The sequence below is a fragment of the Wyeomyia smithii genome, chromosome 1 (assembly GCF_029784165.1).
Source record: "Wyeomyia smithii strain HCP4-BCI-WySm-NY-G18 chromosome 1, ASM2978416v1, whole genome shotgun sequence".
Taxonomy (NCBI): domain Eukaryota; kingdom Metazoa; phylum Arthropoda; class Insecta; order Diptera; family Culicidae; genus Wyeomyia; species Wyeomyia smithii.
This window is the reverse complement of record NC_073694.1, coordinates 74,268,342-74,295,702: the sequence shown is the minus strand read 5'-3', so window position 1 is coordinate 74,295,702 and position 27,361 is coordinate 74,268,342. Positions and strand designations below refer to the sequence as shown.

Genomic DNA, 27,361 nt, shown 5'->3' with positions numbered 1-27,361 from the left:
CATCCGGTCTCCGAGATATGAAGGAACAAGCTCCACTTTTCAGGGAGGGGACTAGAAATCATTAACATTGACTAATTTTTAACATGTTCTGGATACTTTTATAAAAGTGACTTGAGTAGCTTTCAAGGGGCAATCCGCCTGCCAACGTAGTAAGACACGTTGCATCCTCTACTCTAAGTTTGGGAGAGCTTGTTTGATTTACTAGATTTCGCTGTGATTAGAAAAATGTTTAGCTGATTCCAGGTCCCAGGAATTAAATTGCATTGACAACTCAATGGTACTTACCATTTAGGATGATTCAAGCAGAAAGGCTGTGATACGTCATAAACAATAACAAATAAAAGAACTCTCCGTCATACTTTTTCATACAGTTTGATTTTAAACTTTTTATTCTCTGCTTTACGTATATCAAAATAATTAAAATATTCAATAGTTTTAAGTTTTACTTGTTTCACATTTTCAATTTATTAGTTATACCTAGCTCAATGCCATCATATTGATGAAACTCACTACACTTTTGAGTGCGGTGCACGCAGGCTGCTTCTTTCTGAGCTGGCTTTGAACCAACTCTATACCCTGTCTACATGTTCCGCCTGCCTGCTAAAATACCTACATCAGTGGTTATTACGATTAATTGGACATTCATCGCATAAACAATGAGGTTTCGCCGGGCAAGCTGTTTCCGGCTTGCATCCGTAAACGGTGGCTGTCTTCGTTGCCATTAGCGCCGGCCCGAGTGTTACTCGAAAATGCAACAACTTCACCATGTTTCAACATACTACAGTCATAATAGGTTTTTTTTACTCTCTCGCTCTCTCCCTCTCTTATCAATCGTTTAATTAGTTTGCCTTTATCGGACGTGATCGTTGGCAGTTGCACAACAACAGTGAACCTAATTTTCTGTCAATTCTTTTTTTATTGCGCTACAAGAACATCATATCCTTGCACAAGTGCCTGTTCATCCGAACACGGTTTTCGCTTATTCGAAGACAAAAAACCCTTCACGTGCAATTACGTTTTATTTGATATGTTACAATTATTTTACAGTAAGTTATAACGATAAGTATTTTCTTTTGTTATGCTGCTTCCATGAAGTGGTCTGTGTGAGTGTGAGAGAGTGGATTATCGTTTTTGACGATGCTTGCGAAAAACATTAAAATATAGTAATTTACTTAGCGCTTACGATTATACTAGTAGGGCCCTCGTCAGCGAATTACATCGAGTTGTTTTTACAGTTTTGCTTTTATTTTCGCTTCATACGCTTATGACCACGTCAAATTAATTCGCTTTTCATGCCTTTTCGCTACATGTCTTCAGTGAGTTAATTGGTTGTTTTTTTTCTTTTAGTTAAGGAAAATAATTTAACAGTGATTCGTAAGTGAATGTGCGGACTTTTGTCCCTAGATCGTTCATAACAGATTAACTATACGAATAGACACAGTTAGTGATAATAATTAAATTACAGCTCTTCCAGGTTAAGGAAGCAGCTTAATGATCAAAAATTGTTTTATTACTATTTACATTTAGAGACATCACAAATTGTTGATCCGTTGTCATCGTTACCCGCAGAAATGGAGGATTCCAATATCCCACCGGGCCCTCTACCCAGACCAGAATTTGCAATCGCAAATTAAGGTCACCAGTGAATTTGCTTTTGTCGTTTAGTGAAGCCAAAACATTTGTACCATTAAAAGCGATACCGAACTAAATATCCACTGGATTTCTAGAACGCTTGCTAGAAGGGCCCCGCCACCTGGTGATGGTGACTGAAAAAGGGCGCCCCAAGCATACCTCAAACGATACCAGGTTTGACATCCAACTGGCTAACATGTTCCAACCCAGGGCTGGGTGTGTGGGCATGATGATGTGGTCCACCGGGTTGCTGTGATGGATGACTCAGTGAACCGGGATGTCCACTCATCGCAGCGAGAGATCCGGAGAGTCCGGGTTGCATAGTACCAACATGGCTAACGTGGCTGGCCGCACCGGGACTACCGCCTATACCGCCACCTCCACCAGGAGCTCCGCCTCCACCGCCAGACGCTTGTTGTTGTTGTTGCTGTTGTTGTTGGTGGAGATCGGTTTGGCTATGCTGCTCTTCGGAGTCACTACATGAATCGGATGAATTTTTCTTGGTTGTTCCAGTGCCACCGCTTCCGTTGCCACCAGCTGAGGTCGTTCCGTGCGTTTTGACGTGTTTTGCTAAATGATCACTTCGCATAAATCGCTTGTTACAAACGGGGCATAAAAATCGCTTCTCACCTGTATGTGTACGAAGATGGCGCTGGAGTTCATCGGACCGCGTAAAGCGCTTGCCGCAGAATAACCAGTTGCAGACGAACGGGCGCTCGCCAGTGTGCCATCGAAGGTGAGCCTTCAGGTGACTTGTTTTCCCGTAAACCTTGCCACAGCCAGGAATGTGACAACTGTGAATATTTTTTTTGCGTAGATGAACTCCGGCTGGCCCGAGCCGTTCCGCTTCTTGACAGTTTGGGCAATCGCAGGTGGCACGGCCCGAATAGCGGCGCTGACTGCGAGGAGACGGAGCTTGCGGTGTAGGCGGTGCCGGTGAAGCCGGTGCATGCGGTAAACCGAAGCTTCCGACGCCCTGGGATGGTAGCATACTTTTGTATGTATCCTGCAGCAGATGCTGCCCGGTACCAAGAAGGTGAGCCGTATTTGTCAATGAATGTGTCAGTGTTGAGTAATCGGAACTGACAGCAGCACTTGCTGCATAGTTTGCCATAGTAGCGGCGTGCATACCGGCACTTCCCATGTCCAGCCAGCTGCCAGCCGCACCGTGCATATCCCACCAGCCGGAGTTCATGTTATCGGTTTTGTGTGCCGTCGCTGCTGAAACAGCGTTAAACGGCCAATCGTATGGATGTCGCGAGTATACCGACCCGAGAGTCGTACCCTCAACTTTCCCTAGAATACCATGCTGCATGTGCGGATTTTCGGCACAAGCTGGCGATGTGGTGGCTCCCGGGAAATACAAGTCACTACCGTAGGACGGCGTTGTGGTAGCCGCGCATGACGAAGTTATTGGGCGACTGTAAAATGAAATAGGTGTCAAAGAAAAACGAAAGCACACATGCCGTAACATACCTGGTCGTAACGTTTGACATCGGACTGGTTGACGAGGCGGATGAAGATGAAAGCGTTCGTCCCGTTGATTGTATCACATTGCTTGCAGCACTGCTGGTTGTCGTTTGGGAACTTCCCAGGTTGTTTGGTGAATGTGGTCCTGAAGAAATCGGACTCTTTTTCCACGGGTGAAAGCCTTTACCGACGGCGGCATCCGCTAGGGGCGGCGGTGACTTACTGGACAGTTTATTGCACTGTGCTGCCAGCATTGCCAGTGGTGTTCCTCTCAAGCCCGGATGTTCCTGTTAAAAAAAAAAATTAGCAAAAGAACTTTTTTTAGAATCTACAATTACGAGAAACGGTCAATCTTCCTTACGATGTGTTCGGAAGTCATTGTCTGGAAGCGCGGGTTGTAAAAAGTTCTGAGTTCCAACTAATTCAATCGGCTTTCTCGCGCAGCTCAAAACTCATTAATTCTGCTTCTAATTTTTACCCTAATTTTTCAAATTCTTCTTTCAAGTCCCGGATCCCCATGCTGGCCAAGCGGGAGGAAGTCATTATTTTCAGTGTTCAACAGAACGGACAGAAAGACAACAATCGTCGCCGTCGGTGGCGATGGTGGCGGTGGTGGTGGTGACGGCAGCAGCGACTGGCGCTACGCAAGATTCAGACACGCGGCGTTTATCATTTTCGTGGTTTTGTGGCTTGCCACAGTCGTTTGAGAAAAAAAAATAATTCATAACACCCCTTCTTTTCCTTCTATGTTGACCATGCTCCTACTTCCTAACAGAAGGGTCCCACCAGCACTAACTGGAATCGATTTTACGATGCTGCCGCTCTCTCTCATTCTTTGCTCTTCCAGCTGCGTTTTATGAGCCTATTTCTACTAGCTCTCTAACCTCATTTACAGTTTCCAGAGAGGCCACCAGCAGCCGTCAAAGGCAACCGTCTACTTTCCGGCGAATTACTGTCAATAAATTACTCCCGTCTCGGTATGACCCCGCGGGCACCGCTTTTATTTGGGGGACGACGTACGGAATTCGTTCAATGTTTATATTGCATCACTTTGCTGTTGTAAAAGGTGATGCCATAAGGCGTAGTAATGACCACCGTAAACAAATCAACTCGAGTTAACAAGTATCGCAACAACTTTGTTGCTGATGTTTCACTCTTTCTCCGTTTTTTATGTTGACACTGATAATATGACGTTTCGCTCGGTTGGTTATTGGTAGAAAAAAAAAATTACTTTTGGTTTTCAAACCAAAAAATGGCTAACTTTGAATCGATTCGAAACAAGAAGAAAAAAATTGCTAGTCATGGAACGATTCCAATCAGAAAGTGATCCATTTGGAGTCGTGATCAAACTTACTTGATAAAAGCGATCTAAAAGCATGTAGTGGAAGTGCCCAACAGTGGCGGCTAATTTGGTTGCGCGGAAAGCATCGGCATCGGAGTTGGAGGCCGCCGATGTTCAACGGCAGCTTGGCACAGTCAAATAAACAAAAAGCCGGCCAATGGACTGCGAGCACAGCTATCCGCTGCCCGCCTGATGCAGTTCGATTTGTTGATTCGATTAAAGTGGTAAAACGATTCGGAGCGGGAGTTCGTTTTTGGGTGGCGATTAGGGCCATTAAGTGCGCTGCGGTAACTGCTGTGCTGGGGGTGAAGGGTCTCCCCGGGTGGTTGCCACAGAGGTGTGCTTCGGTGTGTTTTGATAATGGAAAAGCTTTTATGATTCGAGGTAATTATGACACTTACTGGTATGTAAGCGATTGGTTGTGAATATGTTTACCCGTAAAGGTATAATGCCGCACGCAACATTCGTTTGGAAGTTTGCTCTTTATGGCGGTTTCGTTTGGGATTTATTTTTATTCGAAATATTAATGGGTGAATGTGGGTTTTCATATACGAATGACCTTAAAATCTTAATGTCTGAGCTGCAAGTAAATAACATTCTATTAATAATGTTATTGCTAATAACTTGCAACTTTTGCTTTCAATAAAAATATCAGTTCACCTTTTCCAGACCAGAATACACTGCTAAGTTTTTATTCATTCAGTTAAACATGACAGCTTATGGAAGATATTTGCAATACTCCGAAAAAACAAAAGAAAAAAAAACAATTGAAAGTAATTGCATCCCCTATGGGCAGGGAACAATTGGCTCTCAACAATGTAAAGACGCTGCCGTTGCACTAATCAATTAATGTCTCACGCACTTCCAGGTCCAATGACGTTCCAAACCGGCTTCTCGAAGGCCCTTCGTATGCTAAGATTGAAAAGCAATGCTGTGTATCTCTGTCTGCTTCTGTACCGAAGAACTAAGAAAGCTCGCTCAACAGGAGTCACAGGTTTTGCTGGGAAACAGGAATGAATAGTTGCGTGTTGTAATTTTTAACTGCAGCAAATTGACGTCATTTTTCCCCTGATCGTTTCTTTGCTCTGTTATTCCTTCGTTCTTATTATCATTCAGCAATTAAAGATTTGAACGCAGCACCATCTCTTCAGCAACATTGTCGAGGAGTCAGTGCACCGTTCCGAAAGACTGTTTGTTGACGTTTTGCTGTCGGTTCACTATTTTTTGTTTCGCTCTATTTCATAAACGCCATTTTCCGCTTAGACTTAGTGGGAACGCGCGGTTTCAGTTCAAATGGGGTGCTAATAGTTTGAATTGCGAATGATGCCGGGAGCCGTTTACGAGCCTCTGTTATTAGTGTTGCGCTCAATTGTACTTTGTGCAGGCAAGAACCAGAGATGTGTCAGCAGAACGATTTAATGTGTTACAGTTCATATAGTAATTCTTCGCGTGCAAAGTAGCAGAAGACACACAGCTTCTACTAATTTGCTCGCTGTTCGGCATGTGACACCACGGGCCTTGTGGAGAAATTAATAAAATGTTAAGTGACGAAAGAAATACAACTCCAATTAACTGTCAGAAAGGATGAAATTTCAGCTGTTGGAGAAATGGCGAACATTATCAACATCATCGTTGCACTAGTCTCATCAGATCCTATCCTTCGCGGAACCCGGCGCTTACTGTCACTTTTATTCAAACAATGTTGAGGTTGGGTTATCGAAGTAAAGCGAAATGACCGATAATTGGCGCTATTATTGACAGTGCTCTTACTTCGCCAGCAAACAGCCACTACACACATCAAAAGGAACATACCAAAGCGAGGGTGTTGGATTGCTGCACAATTATTACTAATTTGATCTTTTAATTTACCCCGGCACACCAACGGGATGCCAATTGGCTGAAAACGCGCTGTAAAACGTGCTAATGACATCGACTTTCCAACCCTGATATGTGTCGGCTAGTGGAGACTCTGTAATTACGCTCAAATGGACACCACTGCCGACTTATGCTTGTGTCATCGCACCGCTAACGAGAGTGAACCATATTTTCGGGAATCAACGAACCCAAACATTCAATGCATTCATTCCATCAGCTATTAAAAGCTCGTAAATTTGTCACCTCATGTCACTCATAGGTGAGAGGCCACCACACTAGTTGCTATAGCTGTTACCGATTTCCTTTTTGTATTCGAAATTAGGAACGAATAAAACAAAAGTAATTTGTCACCGCGTTATAAGGTTACTGGAACTGTCGGTTGTCGCAGCAATCGGGACTTCCAATCCAATCCACTCCTCTTTCGCCGCCATCTGGCGAATGGCGACCGAAATGAGGTGACGGCGATGTGCTACGTGAGCGTGCGTCCAGCCAAATTGAGTTACATTATGGAGATTGTTATCGCTGTTCCGTGGTCTGGGACGGAGCTGTAGGTCGAATGAGGCGGTGCCTACGATTCTGTTGTTTCAGTGTGGTGTCTAATCGATTTTCATTCTCTTTCTTGTTGCCGGAATTCCGGGCGTCGAATTTGGACTTTAATTATGAGCAACACCTCGGGGACTGTCAGGTCGATGTGCCTTGGTTTGAGGTATGTTTCGACTGTTGCGATAAAATCGCATATTGGATGAATTTGTTTGATATGTTAGAAGTCAGAAACTCGAAAAATTACCACTTTTCAAGTGCTACCTCGATGGCCTCTGAATTTTCAGCAGGTCTGATACAAACACTCTGAAGCTTTTGTGTTTACAAACACGAGCGAGGCTTGAGATAATTGCACTGTTGCATACTCCAGAAAGACAATTAAAACGTAATTGTTTTGTGCTATAGAGCAGATCGACAACGTGTCGAAACAATTTGATGTTGACCGATGATAAGTGATTGTTGTGAACTTATAATACTATTTTTGACGCGAGACTACGTCTAGGGTACACATTTGATTTCTCTCGCTTCTCGTGAAACATTTTCTTCTGTGTGGTTCTATTCATTCATGACTAAGTTAAAATCGCTTACAGTAAGGGGAAATGAGTGCCTCCTTTTTTTTTTTTTTCATTTCGTGTATTTTTCTAGATAAAATTAAACGAAAGCACATCGTAATCATTTCTAAAATCTTAATCATTATGTTTTTTTTTCATGTTTAGTTGATATTGCTCTGGTGAAAAATCAGTTTTGTTACAAAAAAGTGGAAGAGGTTGTTTATACGAAACGACCGCAAGGTTAACGTAGAATTACGACAGCCTGTCTTATGTCAATAATTTTTTGCAACAGCTTTGGAAATACACTCGATTAGGGTTAATCATTTTAATGGTGTGAAGCGATATATTTTTCCGTATTTGTTTCGTATATTATTTTTGCTTTAAAAATAAACGGAATCCGTTGGAAACTAGCTGAGTTCAGAACTTTTGAAAGTGGGCAATATTCGTGACGCTCTCGATGCTTTCGGTTTTACAGTTTGTACCCCTATATATGTTGCCGTAAGACATAATTCTACGTCGAAAACGCACTAATCGATGTGCTCAAGTCGACTCTGTTGAAAGAAACATAAAAAAAATCGTATAATCAATTCATAAATGTTTGATATTAGTTGTATTCACCAGACAATTGAACTGTGCAGTAACAGTTAATAATTTCAGCCTTGTTAAATGTTTAAAATAAACAAAGCAGAAAGAATTTTAATTTTCCGAAGGTATCGTCGGAATCCATGGTCAAGTATATGAATATGAAGATTGTTTGTATTTCATGATACTGTAAGAAGACGGAGTTTAACCAGAGAAAGGCCGGAATCCTCAATCGGCAAAGATGCCCCTACTGTAAATTGTTATGAACCATGAGTATGATCGAGATGCTGTAAGAAGTGACTGGTTTGTAATGATGAAAACTTAGTGAATTGACATTTACGGATTTGTTTCGCATATACCGCTTGCGATGCACAGTGTTAATGAATCGTAATATACATCACACTGCTGCGCAATTGCAGCAGCATCAAACTGCAATCAAAGTTGCAATTTAGTAATAACCATTCATTATGCTCTTCCAAATATATTTAGCAGCCTTGAAAAAGACTGGTTGCTGCAGTTGCAAATTTCATTCAATTATCGCATAAACGCTTCATGGTCCATATAGCGCGCGATATCCGCTCTGACAAAGATTTTTTACGCACGTTGTGGAATGAGATAACTGGGAAAATTATTTCCAGTTATATCATTCTACTACGTTCGTAAAAAAGAGGATGGGCTACGCTGCTCACAGTTTGTCGGTATTTAAGCGAAATTTGAACGTGAAAGCGCATTATTTTATCGTCAACTGTGTTCCTGGCAACAACTGTATCATCATTGAGATGGCACCAGAGGCAAGCGACAAAGGAGCCAGGAAATTTGTCACAACAGGTCGTACCTCGTTGTAAGGAGAAACATTTTAGGTTGCTTCCCGGTTGGCGGATTACAACAAACGTTCTACTATTACACTTGCCGCAAGGTTCAGACCGCCGTACGTTTGCTGCTCCAAGTAAATTGTTACATTTCTCTTGTCAACCTATTGTTGCCTTATAAAGGCAACAATATAACATGTATCGTGTGTTGCACGGCTTGAAGGAAGAAGATGTTCCCGTTCTCGTATCGGATATAAGGGTCGTAATTATGCTGTGATGTCAAGCAACAACCGTCTTCTTAAAGACGTTACATATTTGTTAATGAAGTTTTATGAATTTTCTAAAACGGACTCAGCGCCGTGAGCAGAACTTGCTGAACTTTTCTGTTTGGAATCGGATTTGTTTCGCATATACCGCTTGTGATGCACAGTGTTAATGAATCGTAATATACATCACACTGCTGCGCAATTGCAGCAGCATCAAACTGCAATCAAAGTTGAAATTTAGTAATAACCATTTATTATGCTCTTCCAAATATATTTAGCAGCCTTGAAAAAGACTGGTTGCTGCAGTTGCAAATTTCATTGAATTATCGCATAAATGCTTCATGGTCCAGATAGCGCGCGATATTCGCCCTGACAAAGATTGAAACCCGGCTTTTCTTTCTTCTTCACGATCAGCAACCAACGTCCGTGTGGTATCGGCACAATCATGGAATGAATTATACATAAAACACAAAGCGCACATTCTTAGTCAACTAGGTATATTCTGTCGACCTTGTTAGGGAAAGAAGCATTGTGCGACCAATCAGAGGTCGACATTTGCGTTTCGACAAGGCTTGACAATTTTCAATAGTACAATCGTTCGAACAATCAGATTACAACTTTTTGCATTTGGACGGGTGCTTGGTTGATTTTCCAATCGATTACTGCAAAAATGACGAAAATCGGTTGGAAACTGACTGAGTTTAAAACGGTTGAGAATGGACATTTTTTGTGACGCTGCCGATGTTTTTGGTTTTTGAAATTGGATCCCTGTAATGAAACTGGTCCCCTGTATATGTTGCCGAAAGACGTAATTCTACGTCAAAAAAAAAAAAAAAAAAAAAAACAGTTCGAAATTCGTAAATAAACAGGGACAAAATAAAGTGCCCAGAATAGTATAGCTTCAAATAAGCCAAACTAAAGGCAAACAAGAACAATTAAATAGTGAGTATGGCCTCCTTTAGCCTTCAACACCCCCTGTAAGCGCTTCGCATACTTTCAAGAAGGTTTTTCAAGTGTTGTGGATCGAGTTCTTCCCACGCGTGCTCCAGGGCTTCAAAATAATTTTTTTTTATTAGTTACACCAGTTTCATAGATCTGAGCATCGAGGATGGTCTACAGATTTTCGATGGGGTTCAGATCAGGACTTTGTAAGGGCTATTCAAGTGGTTTAATGCGACAAAAACGAAAAAATGACTTTGTCAGTTTGGCCGTATGCTTCGGATCTTTATCCTGCAGGAAAAGAAGCGCTCCTCGAGGCCCGTCTTGATGAGAGATATCTCGAGGTTTTCCCGCAGGATATTGCAACACGACTCAGCTGTCATGATTCCGTCTATTTTTATCAAACTGTCCACCCCAACCCAAGAGAAGCACCCCCACACCATCACGTGGCCCCCTCCGTGCTTGACTGTTCCTTGAATTTGGCGGCCTGGGAGCTCCTTACCCATTTTTCGCCACACACGATCCCGCTTCTCCTGATTGAGCAGCTCCAATTTGGATTCGTCGGTCTACAACACAGTTTTCCAGTATTCCAGTGAACTAGAGCCGCTTAACCTTATCCACCTTGCTGATGAAAGGCCTTCTCACTGCTATTTTGCTACGGAACCTCTGCGCTTGGATCAGGTGACGGGCAGTACCACTCGAAACCGAAAGTTGGAGCTCTTCCTGTATCGTATCTTTTGAGTTTTTCTTCACCTCACGAATGATTTTCTTATCCGCTCTGGGATCTGTCACCAACCACCGATCCGAACCTTTTCATCTTCTTCAAGATTTTTCTGACCGCGGCCTTGCTGATTTTGTAGTACTTGGAGCGAATTGACATCGCGAACAACCAGTTTCCGGATGCACAACGGCATCATACACGAATAGGAATACAAATGCTCCAGAGCCAAGCAAGTTGTTTATGAAACGTCAAAATACACAAAACAAACATAATCAACGGATGGAGACTTAACTCAATTATATCGATCTTCAGAGTGGGCACTTTATTTTGTCACTGTTTTTTTGGAATAAAAACTGTTTTTTTCCTACCAGTAAAACTTAAGACGAGTAAGATTAAGTAAGAGTTTAGGAATGATTACGATGTGTTTTCGATTAAGTTCAACAAGGAAAATTGAAAAAATGAAAAAAAAATATTAAGTGGGCACTCTATTTTGCCCCTCACTATACATTTCAATAATGTTTGTTATTAACACGATTTCTTTTGTCATAATAGTTATTATTAAACCTCACATCGATATATTTTTTTCCTGGACTCATCACTGCGACCAGAAACATTAGATCTAGGGTAGAAGCACCGGTTTTGGCCATAGCACCAGTTTTGGCCATGACAGAATAAAATTGATAATTGTGAAGAAGTATCTTGAATTACTCCTATTTCAAAGTTTCCTATTGAAACTGCTGATGTTATTCGCCAAATACATTACTTACTGTAGCAAACAAATATGCGTGTATTACTTTTAATAAAGGAACTAAATATACTCTCCCAGGTTTACTGTACAGTCTAACGTTTAGGTAATTTGCAAGATTATTTACAAAATTGTAACTTCGGTTGTATCTCCCGAAACTAACGCTTCGCACTTTTAACTATAGTTGGTAAATAATACAAATAAGTTTCTATGTGAAAAAAAAAACAAAGAGCAGAAGCTTATTAATAAAGATAAATGACACAAGACAAATTAACATAGATCAATGATGTGATGTCTGCAAGGAAGGTAAAAATCGTATCAGAGAATTATCATGAGAGAAACCTATTGGATTCTGATTACGCATAATACGCGATGTTTTGTATCGTCTCTCGAGAAGAGAATATGTGTGACAAATAAACTGCCGAAAGAATACTCCGTTAACTTTATAGCCTGTTAACTGTATGCGAGTTTATCGTTGCTTGTTCATACGCTTTCTCGATTCTCTCATCGGTTTCAATAGGTAATTCATTATCGTCTCCCGATCCGATCGAGCCGTGGAACGAAAATTTTCGGTTTGAATCACCTTGTGAGTGAGAGTGTCCCGATAATCGTAAAATTGTATCGCAAACCAAAAACTCAAAGAGGGAAAAAACTGCAAGCGTTAGACCAACTAAAAGGCAGCACAGAACAGGGATACCAGATTTACAGAATTGTCTGTGAAATGCAGATTCTCAGAGTCCGTTGTCGATTTTGTTTTTTTTTTTTCAAATGGCAAATATTTGTTGTTACTTTGTGCATAGCTTGTAAGCTTTTTTCAAATCAATTTATATTTGCGGATTTTTTTCCAAAATTTGTGCAGGTTTTTTGCTTGTTAAAGAAAAACTTTGATATCGGCCAACATACATCAGCGAACAAACCTTCGATGCAAATAAAACCGACGAACAAAAGAACATTGAGTTGACAATGACAACAGTAGGCAACATTTTGTTAAACGATGAAAAACCTATTTTACTGTCAACACTTGCGACTCAGAAAGAAAGGGGGATAGTTGTTCAAGCGATCGCAATCGCTTCTCTTTTCCGATAATTATCGTCTCGCGATTCTTCCCTTTTGTTTTGACACTTGGATTCTATCAGCGAAGAGTGAATCATCGGTTTGTAGAGCTGTTGGAAATTCCATCTTTGAGAGAGAATGAATTATCTCAGCGAATCTCCGAATTGGTTCACTCGGACTGGCATATCGTATGATAAATGTTGAACCGATCGAGAGACGAAGTTGACTCACACGCTGAAAAAGATCGAATGTTTATCGCCGATTTTATCGCCGATTTTCTCGCCGATCACCATCATTGGATGTCAGTGTTATTGAATATCCTACTCAATTCAAATAAAATTCTAGCTCGAAGTACTTTGCACTGGTAGCTATGTGTGAATATAATATTATTATTTAGTTTGGTTAAAAGATATACTGGCCTTTTAGTTAGTTTAATAACGAGGATTTTCTGCTGATAAAATATATCTACATGGTGAAGTCAAATTATAAAACAAATTCGTGTGAATCCAACTTTTTCGCGAATTGGTCGAAATAGGAGCCCCGAGTGGCCAATTGAGAAATGCTATGGCCAAAATAAGAGCCTAGAGAAGTTTTTTGGTTGGAAAATATATAAACAAAAAAAAAAAATTACTATTTAAACTCAATGTTAGTGGAAAATATAGGCGAGTTCATCCGATTTCCACGTTGAACTGATTCAATTACATATTTTTTGAAGAAAGCAGGCCAAATACCTCTCATCAATAACATACTATGGCCAAAAGCGGTGCTTTCACCCTATGTATTGTGATATTTGTGTGTTTTCTGTACTCCGCACTTCATATTATTGGCAGTATCACTATTGAAGTAAGTGATACACTTATTACTCATATCCGTGCTTGTGTGTAAGTTTTACCTTTCCGTTTCAAGTTTACTGCTCTACAATACCTTTGTCCATCCTAACAATATCGCCTAATTACAATTCCCTGGAGAGAACTTTCAGACGTTACTAAGACCAGTTTTATTATAGTAGAGACTTATTTTTGTTAGGAGGAAAGTCAACGAGGGTACTAGAATTCAGATTGAAAAAGAATTTTTTTTGAAAAATAGCAATAGTTGTGTTAACGTCAATAGAAATAATAAAAATATTTATTATTGAAAAAAAAGAAACTAAGTCACAAATATTACAAATTTCAAAGCCCTTCGAAATTGTCAACATACTTCAGTGTCTGCAATGATGACGGAAATAGATACAGTCCCACTGGCAAGGATGGAAAAAATCGTACCGCATAACAATCATTCGGGTATCATTTCTGAACGTGCTATTCATAAGCTTTCAATCCCAGCAAACCATCGCTATTAAAAATTACACATTCTCACGCATGCAAGAGACAAGTAAGAGCAAAGAAATATATGGTGGCTTTCTCTGATGATTTTTTTTAGTATTGGCTGCCTTATGCGGAGCGAGCAACATATAGCGAGTGTTTCACGAAAGAATCGCAAACGATTGCACTCGAGCGATCGAAATGATTCTTTCAAATGTTGGTTGCTTGTAGGCGGAATTCGGCTACTCCGCGTCGTGCTTTCAATGTGATATATCTCGATGATTCTTGGTGATTGCAATTATCACATGCTAATGCACCATGCTACAGTTTCCGTGAGCATCGATGATACCTACTTGGTCCGATAAGCAAACAGTTGAACGCAATCTAACGTTCATTTGGATTCATGATTTTGTATCACTGCCGGTAGATGGTGGCTTCTAGAGTAACAGAAGCGGTAGAATATAGCCGTAGAGAAGCTTAAAAAAAAACAATTTAAATTTAGTTCTCAGTAACGTTCGCATTAAAAAAGTGGACAAAAATTGCCCATTTGACATAAGTTTACCTTAACACGCACTGACCAAACTATTCATGCAGCATAAATCATAGTAATCCATGAGTCAGAAGACAAAATTTGACAGCTCTATCAATTGAACTCCAACCGGGATGGCGAAAACAGTACAGAAGTGTGGGGGTTGAAACCCTGCCGCGTCGGAAAAGGACATCGTGCGACACTTTGTGGACACCGGATGCGCCCGTTCCGGCATCTTCAACATCTTGACACCATTGGATAACAGTCAGAGCATCGAAAGAAGGCCTGGTTCTGGACGGCCGACCACCCAGAGCGACAAGAAGCTCCAAAGGATGGAGAAGAAGAAAACCGAGGGAAAAGTGGCTACATTGCTGCATGTGCTTGGCCGGGAGGTCGGTGCAACTAACCAAACAGTGAAAAAGTACCTGCCGGAAATAGACATACATGTCAGAGAGCGGCGGTCCCGTCCAATTGTCTTAAAGCTGGAGGAAACGACGCAGCGGTTAAATAAGATGGTCAAGTCGATTCTCCCGGCGATTCGCGACGTGGCGGTGGTGATGGACGACTAGACCTATCTCACTCTGGATGGCAACGACTGGCAGGGCGCTTCTTATTTTACTTCCCCAACCAAAGAAGTAAGCTCTGAGGCACACACCAAGCTCCCCAAGAAAGTGCTGTTGTGGCTGACAATCAGTGAGAAGGGGATGTCAAATGCCTTCTCCTTTCGCTCCGGATTGGCCGTGAACGTGGAAATTTATGGTACGAAGTGCCTGCCGGAAGTTGCGTCGTTCATCAAAAAATACCATTAGGGCGAAGACGCGGTGTTCTAGCCAGATCTGGTGTCGGCCCACTACTCAAGCGATCATTGGAGGTGATTGAGCGGCTGAATTTTGATGTGGTACCCGAGTTGGCAAATTTACCCAACGTCCACCAACTGCATCCCATCGAAAAATTCTGGGCAAACCCGAAGCGCAAGATCTACGCCAACAGTTTTGTCGCGAAAACTGAAAAGGAATTGATGAACAAAACAAAAAAAGAATTCAAAAACATGCCCGCATGCATGTTCTCGTCCGCCTTGGCGAAAGTTCCTGTTATCTGCCGGAAGGCCGCAAGAAAGGGTGTTGGTTTTTTTGCAAGTAAGCTAATATAATTACTATGGAAAATTCATCGAACTCAATTATCTGTCTTAGTTTTTTAAATCACCATCCGGAAAAAAATAATTTTTAATGCAAACATTAATTCGGGGTTCCGCGTCCTTTTCAGGACAAAAAAGGTTACAAGGAAAAACCCTTGCTGCCTGCTACTTGTTCTGATGAAGTATATCTAGGACACCAGAATCCAACTTAATTATTTTTCTTATACATTTGATTTGAAACCCACGTACTTTACTTTCAGCCATTCTTGTAGTTTTGAAGCATCTCACAACCGTCGATTAGTCAGCTCCAACTGATTCTAATAGCTCTAGAAGCATTTGTTACGTGTCTTCGTTGAGCAATATCACCAATTCTTCCTCTTCGAACTATTTGGGCTGTCCGAAACAAACTTTGTCTTAAAAGTCAAAATTCTCAGTATTGGGTTAGTTTGTGTTTATAAAGACCTGTTTTGTTGGACAGTGTGCTGCAATAGAAATTGAAATCGGTTTCTTGGAAAAAGGTTAAAATGTAAGTTAAAGAAGAAATTACGAGTTTACTGTTCGCTTAAAAGATGCCGAAAGAGATGGCGGAGGCCGTTGGATGTCATTTGGCCACCATTTATCGCATCAAAAAGTTTCTATAGGATGACCCTGGGCAGCGAAAGCTGGAAAGTGGACGTCGGTTTGTACGTACACAAATCATGATCAAATCGGTCCGAGCAAAGAATGCTTGTACGTTCTATAAGGAATCTTGCCAAAGATGCCAACTTATTCGAAAAATATATGCGAAGAATCATCAAAGAAGACATGCACACATCTTCCAGAGCTAGAGTAAAACGCTACTTGATCTAAAGAACTACGAGTGACTCGTTAGAAGAAATTGCGTTCTTTGATGAAAAAGGAAATAATGATAATCTTGTTCTTCGGTCCTGTGTTCAACAGCCGCACAGACCGGTTCATTTTACCGAAGAAAGTTGAGAATGTTCCTGAGAAAGTAAGGTTTGAGTTCCAACTCAAATATCCGGTTGGTGTAATTATGTTTGGCTTGGTAGCGTCCAACCGTGATAGGCATGGCAGTGGGAACCACGCGTAGTGGTTGGTTTAATGCTGAGTATCGAGAAATGACGGAAGAAAGGAACCAGGTTTACGCTAACACGCTAGCATCAGCGGCAAGTGGCACGCGTCAAATGCGGGAGAGTTACCGAGAAGCTAGAGCTGCTAGAGGCTTCAACGCCGTAATAATCGTATTGCTTCACCAGATACGACACGAGGAGTTTCTATTAGCGTGATCAGGTTATGCCATTAGTAATAACAGGGAGGGAAACCTGGCTACCGATAAGTTGCAGGTGGTCGGGCATTGGAAACAACGTTTTGAAGTGAAGTTTGACTGTGAGAAAGGCATGGGCGCAACTAAGGAAAATTTCTAGGGGGGCTAGTTTTCATGTATGTAATTTAAAAAAACGGAAAAAGGAATTTTAATATGCTTATTTAATAACGCTTAAAATAGTGTCGTAGCAGCAGAAAAAATCACTTCGGGATAGAATCTCCAAAGATGTACTGAATATCTTGAACACAGCGTCAACGCCAACCTCTTTCAGCAACACTGATTTGATATTAAGGAGAGCCAGGTTTGGTAAATGGCTGGGCAGTGCTTTTTAACAGCACACCCATACTAGCTGGAATAAAATAGACCCCAGTGTGGTTCAAGGCATAATGCCCTATTCCTACCTCCACGTGTTACCGACTGTGATACGAGCAACCAAGGGAAAACCGATGAACCGGTGGAAACTTGGTCGTATGCTGACAGGAAAGAGGTAGTTGTTCTCCTTAGAGAGCAGCTTGTCTGAACTCCACAGGCTAGGGGCGGCTCAAACAGCGACTGATCCGGACCGAACGGCTGAACTATGCAATGCGGTGTCTCGCCAGCTACACCTATGGCGGCAGCCCCGTCGCGAGACTAGGCATCGCAGCCCTAGTAAGGCAGCATACTAAAATAAACATACTACGAAGAATCAAGAATTCAAAACGAACCGGAACAATAGGCAATGACCCAGCCGACGAAATAAGGACGACGATTAGAAGCTCGGTACATGTAACAGTAGATCGCTCAACGCCCCGGATGTCGACTGGATTCCGCTGGATCAGCTAAAATCCCGCCACTTCGATATCGTTGCGTCTCAGGAGCTTTGCCTGAAAGGAGAGAAGGTACGGTGGATTTGTGACCGCAAGGCACAGTACCACCAAAGTGGTGGCACAACTAATGAGCTTAGTAGCGGTTTTATAGTGCTGTGCAGGATGCAGAGTCGTGTGATGAAGTGGCAGGCAACCAGCGACAGGTTGTGTTTGTTGAGAATAAAAGGCTGGTTCTACAACTACACTATTCCCAATGTGCACTGCCCTCACGAAGGAAGACCTGATGCAGAAAAAGAAACGTTTTACGCACAGCTGGAGAAACTTTACGATAGCTGCTCGCGTAGAGACATCAAGATCGTCATTGGGGACATGAACGGAAGGAAAGACTTATATAAGCCGGTGATCGGCTCGCACAGCCTGTACACCGTGACGAACGACAACGGCCAGCTATGCACCAACTTCGCAGCTTCCCACGGGCTGGCAGTCCAAAGTCCCTTCTTTCCTCGACCAACGTACAGCAAAACAATTGACCACGTTCTCATCGACGGCCCGTTCTTCACAGACATTACATACGTACGCACCAATCACAGTGCTGATCGGACATGACTACTTCAATACAAAAAACTACAAAACCCTGATATAACCGGTAGTCCTCTACGGAAGTCCTCTTGGTGTTTTCGAACGGAAGGTGCTGTGGACTATCTACACGCAAAAGTTGGATGGTGCGAAACCAGTACAAAATTATGCGTTTTTAGCGCAATTGTTGATGTAATTCGGAACCAGTACAATGATTGCGTGTTGGGCATAACGCAATTAATGCTCTAGCGTTTCTTGAATGTATTTGGCAGCTCCAAACTACTACACCCAAACAGTTTCAACTGGTATCAAGCAGCATTGCAAAGCGAGCGAGAAGCAAAACCTTTCTCCTCCTTTCTGCTTGAGGACGAGACATATGCTACGCTTTTCAAGTCTTTTGCACACACGCTTTCGAGATACGTTTTCTTCTTCATGCATTCCTCTGAATAGCAGCAAGAACGCACCGACAGTATGAGTGAGAGACTAACAACACTGGTATCAAGTATGTACAGCACGGATGTCTCGCTCATTTCGTGAAGCAACGAGATATCGCATTTCGCGTCGCATAGTCTTGTCGCACATACATGGAAATTCTACAAGCGAGAGGAAATTTCGCTCGTCGCTTGAGAAAAAAGCGCGTGCAGTCACTAATACACTCGACGTGAGAAATAAAGTGTCGGTGTATGATACATATTCTGATTTCATTTTATGTCAATGTATTCGCAGTACAACTGTTGCGTTATGCGTTTCACACATTTATTGTGCGATTTCTGTGCAACATTTGTGCGAATCGGGAAGACACAATGATTGTACAAGACTTCAACTTTTGCGTGTACGGTGGAGTACAAACGGACGACGGATAACGGCGATAGCGCATGAACCATTAGCTACAAGCGCTGCTTGGAGAGAACCCCATTGCGCACCTGGCGAAAGACAATAGGTTGCGGTGGGCCGGTCACGTCGTAAGGATGCCGGACGACAACCCTGTGGAATCACTTCTTTTCAGCAAACCCTACCGGCACCAGAGAGTAAGGGGCGCAGGAACTGGTGAAACACAGCCCAAAACCGAGTAAAATGGCGACAACTTCTTGATACAGCACGAGTTACTACAGCTCTTGTCTGACTGGTAAGATGAGTAAGAGAGCTAGGCTTGAGAAACGATCCTGGGTGCAGAACTAGTTCTTAGCCAATGAATGACGACATCTCAATTTGTGTTGATTTTGATGCTTTGATAAGTAGTATGGAATGTATTTATATTGAATACAATCATTCTCTGGAAAATTCTAGGGGGGGCTAAACACTTTCTAGAGGGGGCTGAAGCCCCCCCTAGCCCCCCCCGTAGTTGCGCCCATGGAGAAAGGTAGGAGATGCAACGAGGGGTGCAGGAGGTAACTTAGGGAGGATGGACAAGCTGTGGATCCGCAACCTTGTACAAAATAAAAAAAGCTTGCAGAGAACTCAAGGCTAAACCACATATCCGCTGGGAAGAACAGCTTATCGGCCGAAAGTCAGGAGCAAGTGGCTGGATAGTGAATTTCTCCAGATTATCCTAAGGTTATGGTCTGGGGAAAAACTACCTAAGGAATGGTTGAGAGGGCTCATATACTCGATCTATAAGAATCTATCAAGTCTATGGATTGTAGCAACAAACGACCCTCCTCGATCCTCCTCGATATAAACTTCTCTCCCGCATTCTTTTCTTTTCATAGACTGAAGCCGTTGCAGGAAGCCTTTGTTAGTGAATACCAGTGCAGTTTTCAAGCGAGACGATCTACAACGGATCAGATGTTCACCTTGAGACAGATCCTGAACAAGTTTCGAAAACAAGGCTGCGTACGACTCAGTGAAACGCAACGAATTGCGGGTTTCTCACTGAAACTAAAACTGATTGAGCTAACTCGTAGGAACCTTTACGGTTTCAAATTAAGCGGGTGAAATTTCGGACGCGTTTGTGACGTTGGATGGTCTGAAGCAAGGGGACGGACTCTCCAACTTACTATTCAACATAGCCCAATAATCATGAAGTATAACATGCTTCTAGGAATTGCGGACGACATCGATATAATGCGTGTAAATAGTAGAGCTATGGAGGAGGTCTTTACGACTCTCAGAAAAGAAGCTGCGAGAATTAGACTTATCATAAACACTGCAAAAATGAAACACAAGGTGGCTGACAGAGCAGTTTTACACTCGGTAGTTGATGAATTTATTTAATTTGGTACTTTCCGAGAGAAGCTTCAAGGTAAATAGATGGATTGCGGCAGCCAGTTTAGGTTTCGCAGCTTACAGGTTCGCACGAAATTTGTGCACTATAGAAACAGGAATCGTGGACGTGGAAGGAGGACGATTGGTAAGCGCTTGGGATTTTCGGGTGTTCGGGTGCGATCAATACCCGGTGGCAAGGTTAAAAAATGGGATGTGGCGCAGGTTCATGAGTCGCGAGCTGTACGAAGTATACAGATACGCATATGATACACGGCATGTGGGCTGGCCACGTAGCGCGTGAGGCGGATGAGCGACCGGTAGTGATTATATTCAGCAAAGACCCAGCAGTGTGCTGTCAACAAGCATGCCCGAGCAGCGGGTGTAAGTAACGACAAAAGGGGAACATTCCAAGACTAAGTTTTATAAAGGCGTGTTCTGGATTCGGTATTGGATCTCTATGATCTGTCACCATGGAAATATAATTGAGGAACGTTTACTTGCATAACGGGTGACAACTAGTGTTGAATTTTTGAGACTCTCTTATTCAACAACGAACAAACTCAGAGAGCAATGAGAGTATGTACATGTAAGTTCTGTCTTTCAACAGAAGGTCGAGTTTCGATACGGAATGGAGCACCAAGGCTTTGCTTTACCCTACAAAAATGATTAACATGATAATAAACCACTATTGATTGAGTTTCGGTAGAAGTGCAATTTGGTAGAGGGGTGGGCAAACTGTTTATTCCTTACAATCAGACACTCTTCACTCAGGGGTGTTTAGGGATTACTTTGTTTTTACGGAAACGCGCTCAAATATTCATTACAAATATCATCACATCTTAATTACACCAAACGAACTTTTCGCGGGTTTTGGACTGACTGATAGAACGCAAAACTGGTTTGAACTTGTGTGGATGCTCCAGAGGATACTGTAGAACTATCCGACATATCGACATGCGGCTCCAGCAGGTACTAACGATCGCTATTATATAATGTTAAAACAACCAAACACTGCTCGCTAAACGATTCGCAAGGCAATCTGCACGATCGCGCGATCAACACACACTTGCATCTAGTACAAGTGTACGCTGTACAGCTCACGTTGCTGCTGCTACTGCCGCTGAACGGCGGCGGATAGCCATTATTATGACGGCTGAAGCGATGGCGGTGGTGATTATTTGTGCAAATCGTCGGACCGATGCATACAACAGGATGCACGTAAATGGATTAGGAAATTATGACGACGGCGATCAACCTTGAACACGGGAAGGGTCAGCAAAAAGTGACCTCTAACCTATATATCTAGTCGCAGCCATCCGACAGCACGTTCAGCCAAGGCAAATTGCCTTGGGAGCAGGCTTCGGTGCCTTCAACTACGGTCATGGCGGTTTACCGGCGTTGCATCGTGACAAATAGGTATGTATTTGCACTCTGACGCTATTATCGGACGGATTATTTACGCGAATGTGCGAAAAGTACATCACAGACAACGGGCTACGTCCTTATCAAGGTATTCGACACCGGTATAATTGCGTGCTCAATTAAAATTGCGCTAATGAAGACGTGACCTGTCACTGAGCAAAAAGTGGTATTTCGTAGGCCATTGGGGTTGGGCGACTAATTGGAGCGCGCATCGGCAGTAATTATCTTTCTCGCAGCTCATCAAACGAAGGAAATTGATTCCAACTCGACTGGGCGGGCGGCTACCGGAGCCAAAGCTGGAGATCGCCGGGAAGGGTAAATTGATTTGATTACTGTGGGAAAGAATTTGATTTCTATCAATCGGGCCAGCAAGGGCGGTAAATAATTGCGACCATCCGTGCTGGTTCAGAGGGTACCGTGTTTATTGCTTTTGTCATGCATTGACATATTGCTTTCGATTCCGGACGACGGCGGCGGTACACCAAACAACTCATTCGGCTATTAAAACTTCGCCCGTTCGCGTTCTTGCTCTCATGGGCGCGTTATGATTGACGTTTCGTTTTTTTTGGTTGGTTTGGTGTTCGGGTGAAATGATTGAAGATGCCAGTTGAGCTGCGAAGATTTTTTTGTACATCAGTCGAAGACGTTCAGGTTTGTGTTCTTGCACCCACCATCAGCGGCCCAGGAAAAACGAACAAAAAGAGGGCAAACTCGCAGAAAAACACTCACGAGATCATTCTGTTTGATGCGTTCCGTTCATTTTTGGCGGATCGTTAGACAAGGGTCGTACATGCAATTCGATTCCTGGAAGAACTTCGAGCCGAAAATCAAATTCCCGAAAGTATTATAGCTGCTGACGGTCGAAATTAGAGCACTTTCTTGCTCGTTTCTCACAGTAACAAATGGATCGTCTACGGCAGTTAACAAGCCGAGTCAAGTGTCGCCCTTGGTAATTGAAACATTATCGTGTGCTTGAAAAATTGGATTTCTTCGCGATTAAATCGCCGCGGCACGTTACACTGCTCTCCGACGTGGAACGCCGCTGGGCGTTTCTGATGGCGTTTCGCCTTTGTTCGCGGTCGAAAATCATCTGATTAATTAACTTGCTTTTCTTTTGCTCGTCCCCTTTAGCACTACTGCTGGCAACCGTCCGTCGACTAAAAGAACCCATCGAAACAATAGACGATGTCGGCCGCAAGAGCGAGTGCCCGATACGTGACAAAGCCACGGTCGGCGATGAATCGGCGCTATCGCTGCGCGGCGGCAACTGACAGGTTCTTTGAGCGGATCCATCCTTTCCGATGCTGTCTACCGATTTTAAACTACTGCGCCGCCGTGATGAGGCGTGTATAAAATGTAATAAACACAACAATTGGGCTCGGCCGCTGGTCGTCGAATAGCTTAGTCACGCGAGTGTCGGTTGTCGTCGCCATTTTCACGGTTCGTCATACTGTAACGGTGCCGGGTTTTGGTGTATTGTAAGATAGAACTGGATTTTTTAGGAGGCTAGGGTTCAACAGTGCAGTGCAGAAGTAAAAGCTGAGGTCAAATAAATTATTGTAGCAATTGAAACGTACCGTTGCTGTTACCGCTTACCGATGCTTTCGAGCAGTGGTAAACGTACCGCCGCCAGTTTATTCGAAAGTACCGCAAATATCACGGGCATCCGGAGCGGCGTATTATTGAAATATACTTGAGGAAAAAAGCTTGGGTGCTGCCGCCAAAAGATTCATGCGAAATCAAATTACTGCGAGTAACCTTTTGCCGTCGAAAAATAGAGAAACAATTCGATCTGACGTACCGAATTTTTCCTACATCATTTGAAACTAACCCGAAGTGGGGAGTGCAAAAGTGCTTTTAAACATAAATCTGAAGCCAGAACGGACAACATAATTGTAGATCTCTTAATATAGGTTTAAGTACTAGAACAAACTGCGTTGCAAGGAGTTCCCCGCGCTCAGCATCAACGGCTTTTGTAGCACATGGAAGGCGGTGGTGGCGGCAGCGGCGCTAGGCCACCGTAGAATGGGGAGCAAGAGGTGCACACACTCTGGCAAAATGTACTCTGTTTTCGAAAGGAAACAGAGGTTTAAAAGCTTCTCGCTGAATGAAAGGGGCCAACATTTTAATACATCTTCTTAAAACAAATAAAACATATGCGTGAAATCGACCGCGGCTGCCGAAGACGTAAACGCAGCAGGCGGGAAAAATGGGTAGCCCATTAGTGTGGTAGGTTGGCGCTTGGTTATATGGTGGCCACACCAGAAACCGCATCGTCAGCGGTTTTCCTTTTCGTGAAGGGGAAAGTCCGAAACAAATAAAAACATTAATACGATCGTTGGGAAAGTGTCCGAAACCGTATCCCTCCAGTTGCAACAAGAATGGATGCATTCAATCGGAACAGTTGGGCTGTAAAGGCATGTGACTTCAACCAACTGTCACAATTTACCACTGGCGAACAGAACTGGTGTGACAGTTGCCCTGTGGGCTGTGCTAAAATGAAAAGTGGGTCATTTTCGGGTCGTTGACTTGTGAATAGAGAGCTGGAGAGCTTCTGCAAAGCAACATCACAACTGAACGCAGTAAACACCGCTAATCATTCAATGCTATAGTAGCGCATAATTTGAACTTACAAAACTTCAACCTAACCACAATTGTTCAATAATCACCTTATGTTCGTAAAATCACCACAATTAGCTTGGCCGGGTGCGCGCTTCTAGCCAGCTGCTCTGCCTTCGCTTCGGCAGCACACCCAATCAGTATCAAATTGAAAACAAATACGTACTTGCGGCGCGAGATCTTATTATTTGTAACCTCCGAGGTAGTGCCTTTCCTTTGGAGGCGATACAGTACGGCACGGTGGCTTGCTGGTATGTACTCACATTTGCCCACCTGTCTGTCTAGGCTAACATTGCTCTTTATCTCTCTTGCTCCTGCTTGCTGGCTCCGCCAATTATCCGTAGACTTCGGCGAAAAAAAAAACACACCATCCACGTACGATTCAGCATGGCGGTTAAATTATAGGTATTTTCAACTTAACTCTCATTTTCAAGTAGTTCAAAGTTATTGTTGCTTCAATTGGAGTACCCAGCATGTAGCGTCGTTCGTCGTCGTCCTCCGTAAAGGTTTTCATTTCAGCACCAACTGTTTAGCCGGTTGAGCTATAAGGCGGTTGCTTAGCACTTTTGCTTCCCACTTTTCCGAAAGTCATCATGATAAGAAACAGAACAAGAAACAAAAATAGAAAAATATAGTAAAAAAGCTATTTTAAACTGGAGCGAAACCGTCGTTTCGTTGACCAGCAGGGACCTAATAGGTTGATTTTTAGTGCTATCAGATGTGCATACCTCGTAGATAGAAACGGAAACATGCAATTGCTCCATATTCAGTTGGTGTATACAAACACCAGTAAACAGTGCCAAAGTTCTGACTCAGAACGTGAAAGTGTAGAGAGGGCGTGGAGGCATTCAACATGGGAACACTTTGTGAAAAAACGAATTTTACCAACCTAGGGTACTTTAATGACCAAAAATCACGATTCCGCAGAAAAAATGAGCCTAAGTGTCATCCATAAATTACGTTTTTGTGTAATTTTTGAACTTTTTCCTTATACATATGAGTTTCTGTGGCACGGGAGAAAATAGGAATTATTTCAAAAACGTAAATGTTTTTTTTTATTTAACAAATTTGTTAAGAATAAAAAACTTAAGTGCGTGTTCAGCTGGGGTGGGTTCGCTGCTTGCTCAAGGTTCATCTGTTAGATTATTAACAAAATATTTTGAACTGATTTTAAGGATTTTTTTAGTTTTGAGTTTATTTTCTTAAATATTTTAATCATACGTTAGATTTTCTCTATATTCGTAGGCGTTCTTAAAAAATTGGATACCTCCCCTTTTCTCAAAAACCCTGTGGCAATTTGTGGATGACCCCCTGTTAGTTTGCCAGCTTTGCGGATACTTATCATTGCGTGCTAACCCAGGTGCAGTGTGTATGGAACTAGAAGACAGTAAGAAGGTGCGTTTGGACTTTTCACTTCAGAAATTAATTCTCATTGCGGTTTTCCATGCGATCGGGTGTAATGGCAGCATAGTTAATGTCTCGTTTGTTTGTTAAACTCGAATGAAACTTTTTTAATCAATAAATTAGAAGAATTCAATATGGTATTAGACTAAACCTGTCGAAGCAGTCCGATAATCTATACGAATCCATGAGCAAGCTTAGAAATTTGTAGCCGTGTGCATGGGTTTCGATTGTGGATGAATCCGAAAGAAATCCGAAAGTAAAGTGAAGCAAGTAAGTACCGTACTGCATCAAATTTCGAACACTTAAACTATTATGTAACTTCTTGCACTGAAAAATCAACGAAAAAATCATTTTCTCGTCGATCTCAAAGGTTTAACAGGTCGGCCATTTTATTGTTGTTGTATTTAAGTGCTATCTATATAGATTCAAACATGTTTTGTTTATGAAATTAATTAATTCAGAACTCGGCTTTGATTCAAATTCCGAACACTTCAATGTAATCACTAATGTTGTTTTCGTTTTTGCGGTGTAGCTACCCCGCGGACTACACTTTGTTCTATCACTGTTTTTTATACATTTTCCGGACTATCCCGGACTACCCTTTTTTTGTCCCGGACAGTCCGCGAAAGAAACAGAGTGCAGTTTTGAAAACACCAACACATTCACACGTATGTGTCAAAATAAAAAAAATGTGTCAAAATCGGTTTGCTTTGATTATCGTTCTTCGCGTGTCAAACATCTGGTTGAATTTTATTTATTTTATTTTGTTATTTTGTCATTTTTCAGTAAATTGGCAAATTTTTCGTACAGTATCACAAACGCGATAAAAGACAATGGCGATAATGACCAAAACAAAAGTGACAGCTACCTCTGGTATTACGCACACCATTGCAACTGCTCGGAAAGTGTTTTTTTTTTTTCAGCTGCAAAGCGTAGTCCGGGACGGGATAGTCCTGTCGTAAAAACGAATTTGACATAAGAGATAGATGGGCAAACCGTCACAACACTGACTGTCACTTTTTTCAACGCCTGCTGGTTACCTGGAAGTGGTCTTACAGCAAAGAGCTATACATCACTGGGTGGAGGACATTCCGAGGAACAAAATGGTATATATTAATCATACTTTTGATTACTATAGCTATAATAATGTGATTTCTATTCTGAAGTGTTCGAAGTTTGAGACTGTTCGAAGTTTGAATCAAAACGATACCCTTAGAGCAACTTTACAGTGAACTCTTGATGCGTCATTAGAAGTATTTTCGTGATCGGGGTGAAACACAGAAGTCAAACCTCGACCCTAGACACCATTTTGAATCTTTCCAGGGCCATTATCAAGGTTGTTAATCGATAACTTATCGTAAAAGCCCATGACGATACCTCTGTTATCGTTACGACGATGAAGCTAACGTCTTCAGACATTATTGTAATTGCCAAAGACGATAGCAACTGGACGGTATTGGATCAATAACGTTCGTTTACGAACAACCATTACCATACCAATTTTTGCATCATAGG

At 42.4% G+C, this 27,361-nt stretch overlaps 1 protein-coding gene across 6 annotated transcripts in view; it reads right to left on the bottom strand.

Annotated features, from left to right (window-relative positions):
• Positions 1 to 360: 360 nt before the first annotated feature.
• LOC129729673 (transcription factor Sp9) overlaps positions 361 to 27,361 on the bottom strand; it is a 64,530-nt gene continuing 37,529 nt past the window's right edge. The window contains exons 1-5 of one of the 6 annotated variants that reach the window (XM_055688447.1): positions 8,029 to 9,770; positions 3,464 to 7,961; positions 3,109 to 3,389; positions 2,263 to 3,053; positions 362 to 2,202 (exon numbers count right to left, since the gene is read on the bottom strand). In XM_055688447.1, coding sequence (XP_055544422.1) covers positions 1,793 to 2,202; positions 2,263 to 3,053; positions 3,109 to 3,389; positions 3,464 to 3,481 — 1,500 coding nt within the window. In that variant the 5' untranslated portion in view covers positions 3,482 to 7,961; positions 8,029 to 9,770 and the 3' untranslated portion in view covers positions 362 to 1,792. Of the gene's footprint in view, positions 2,203 to 2,262; positions 3,054 to 3,108; positions 3,390 to 3,463; positions 9,771 to 14,179; positions 14,260 to 15,739; positions 16,333 to 21,151; positions 21,289 to 27,361 lie in introns of those variants that run through there. The other 5 variants (XM_055688433.1, XM_055688463.1, XM_055688455.1 and 2 more) reach the window with 5 other exon arrangements.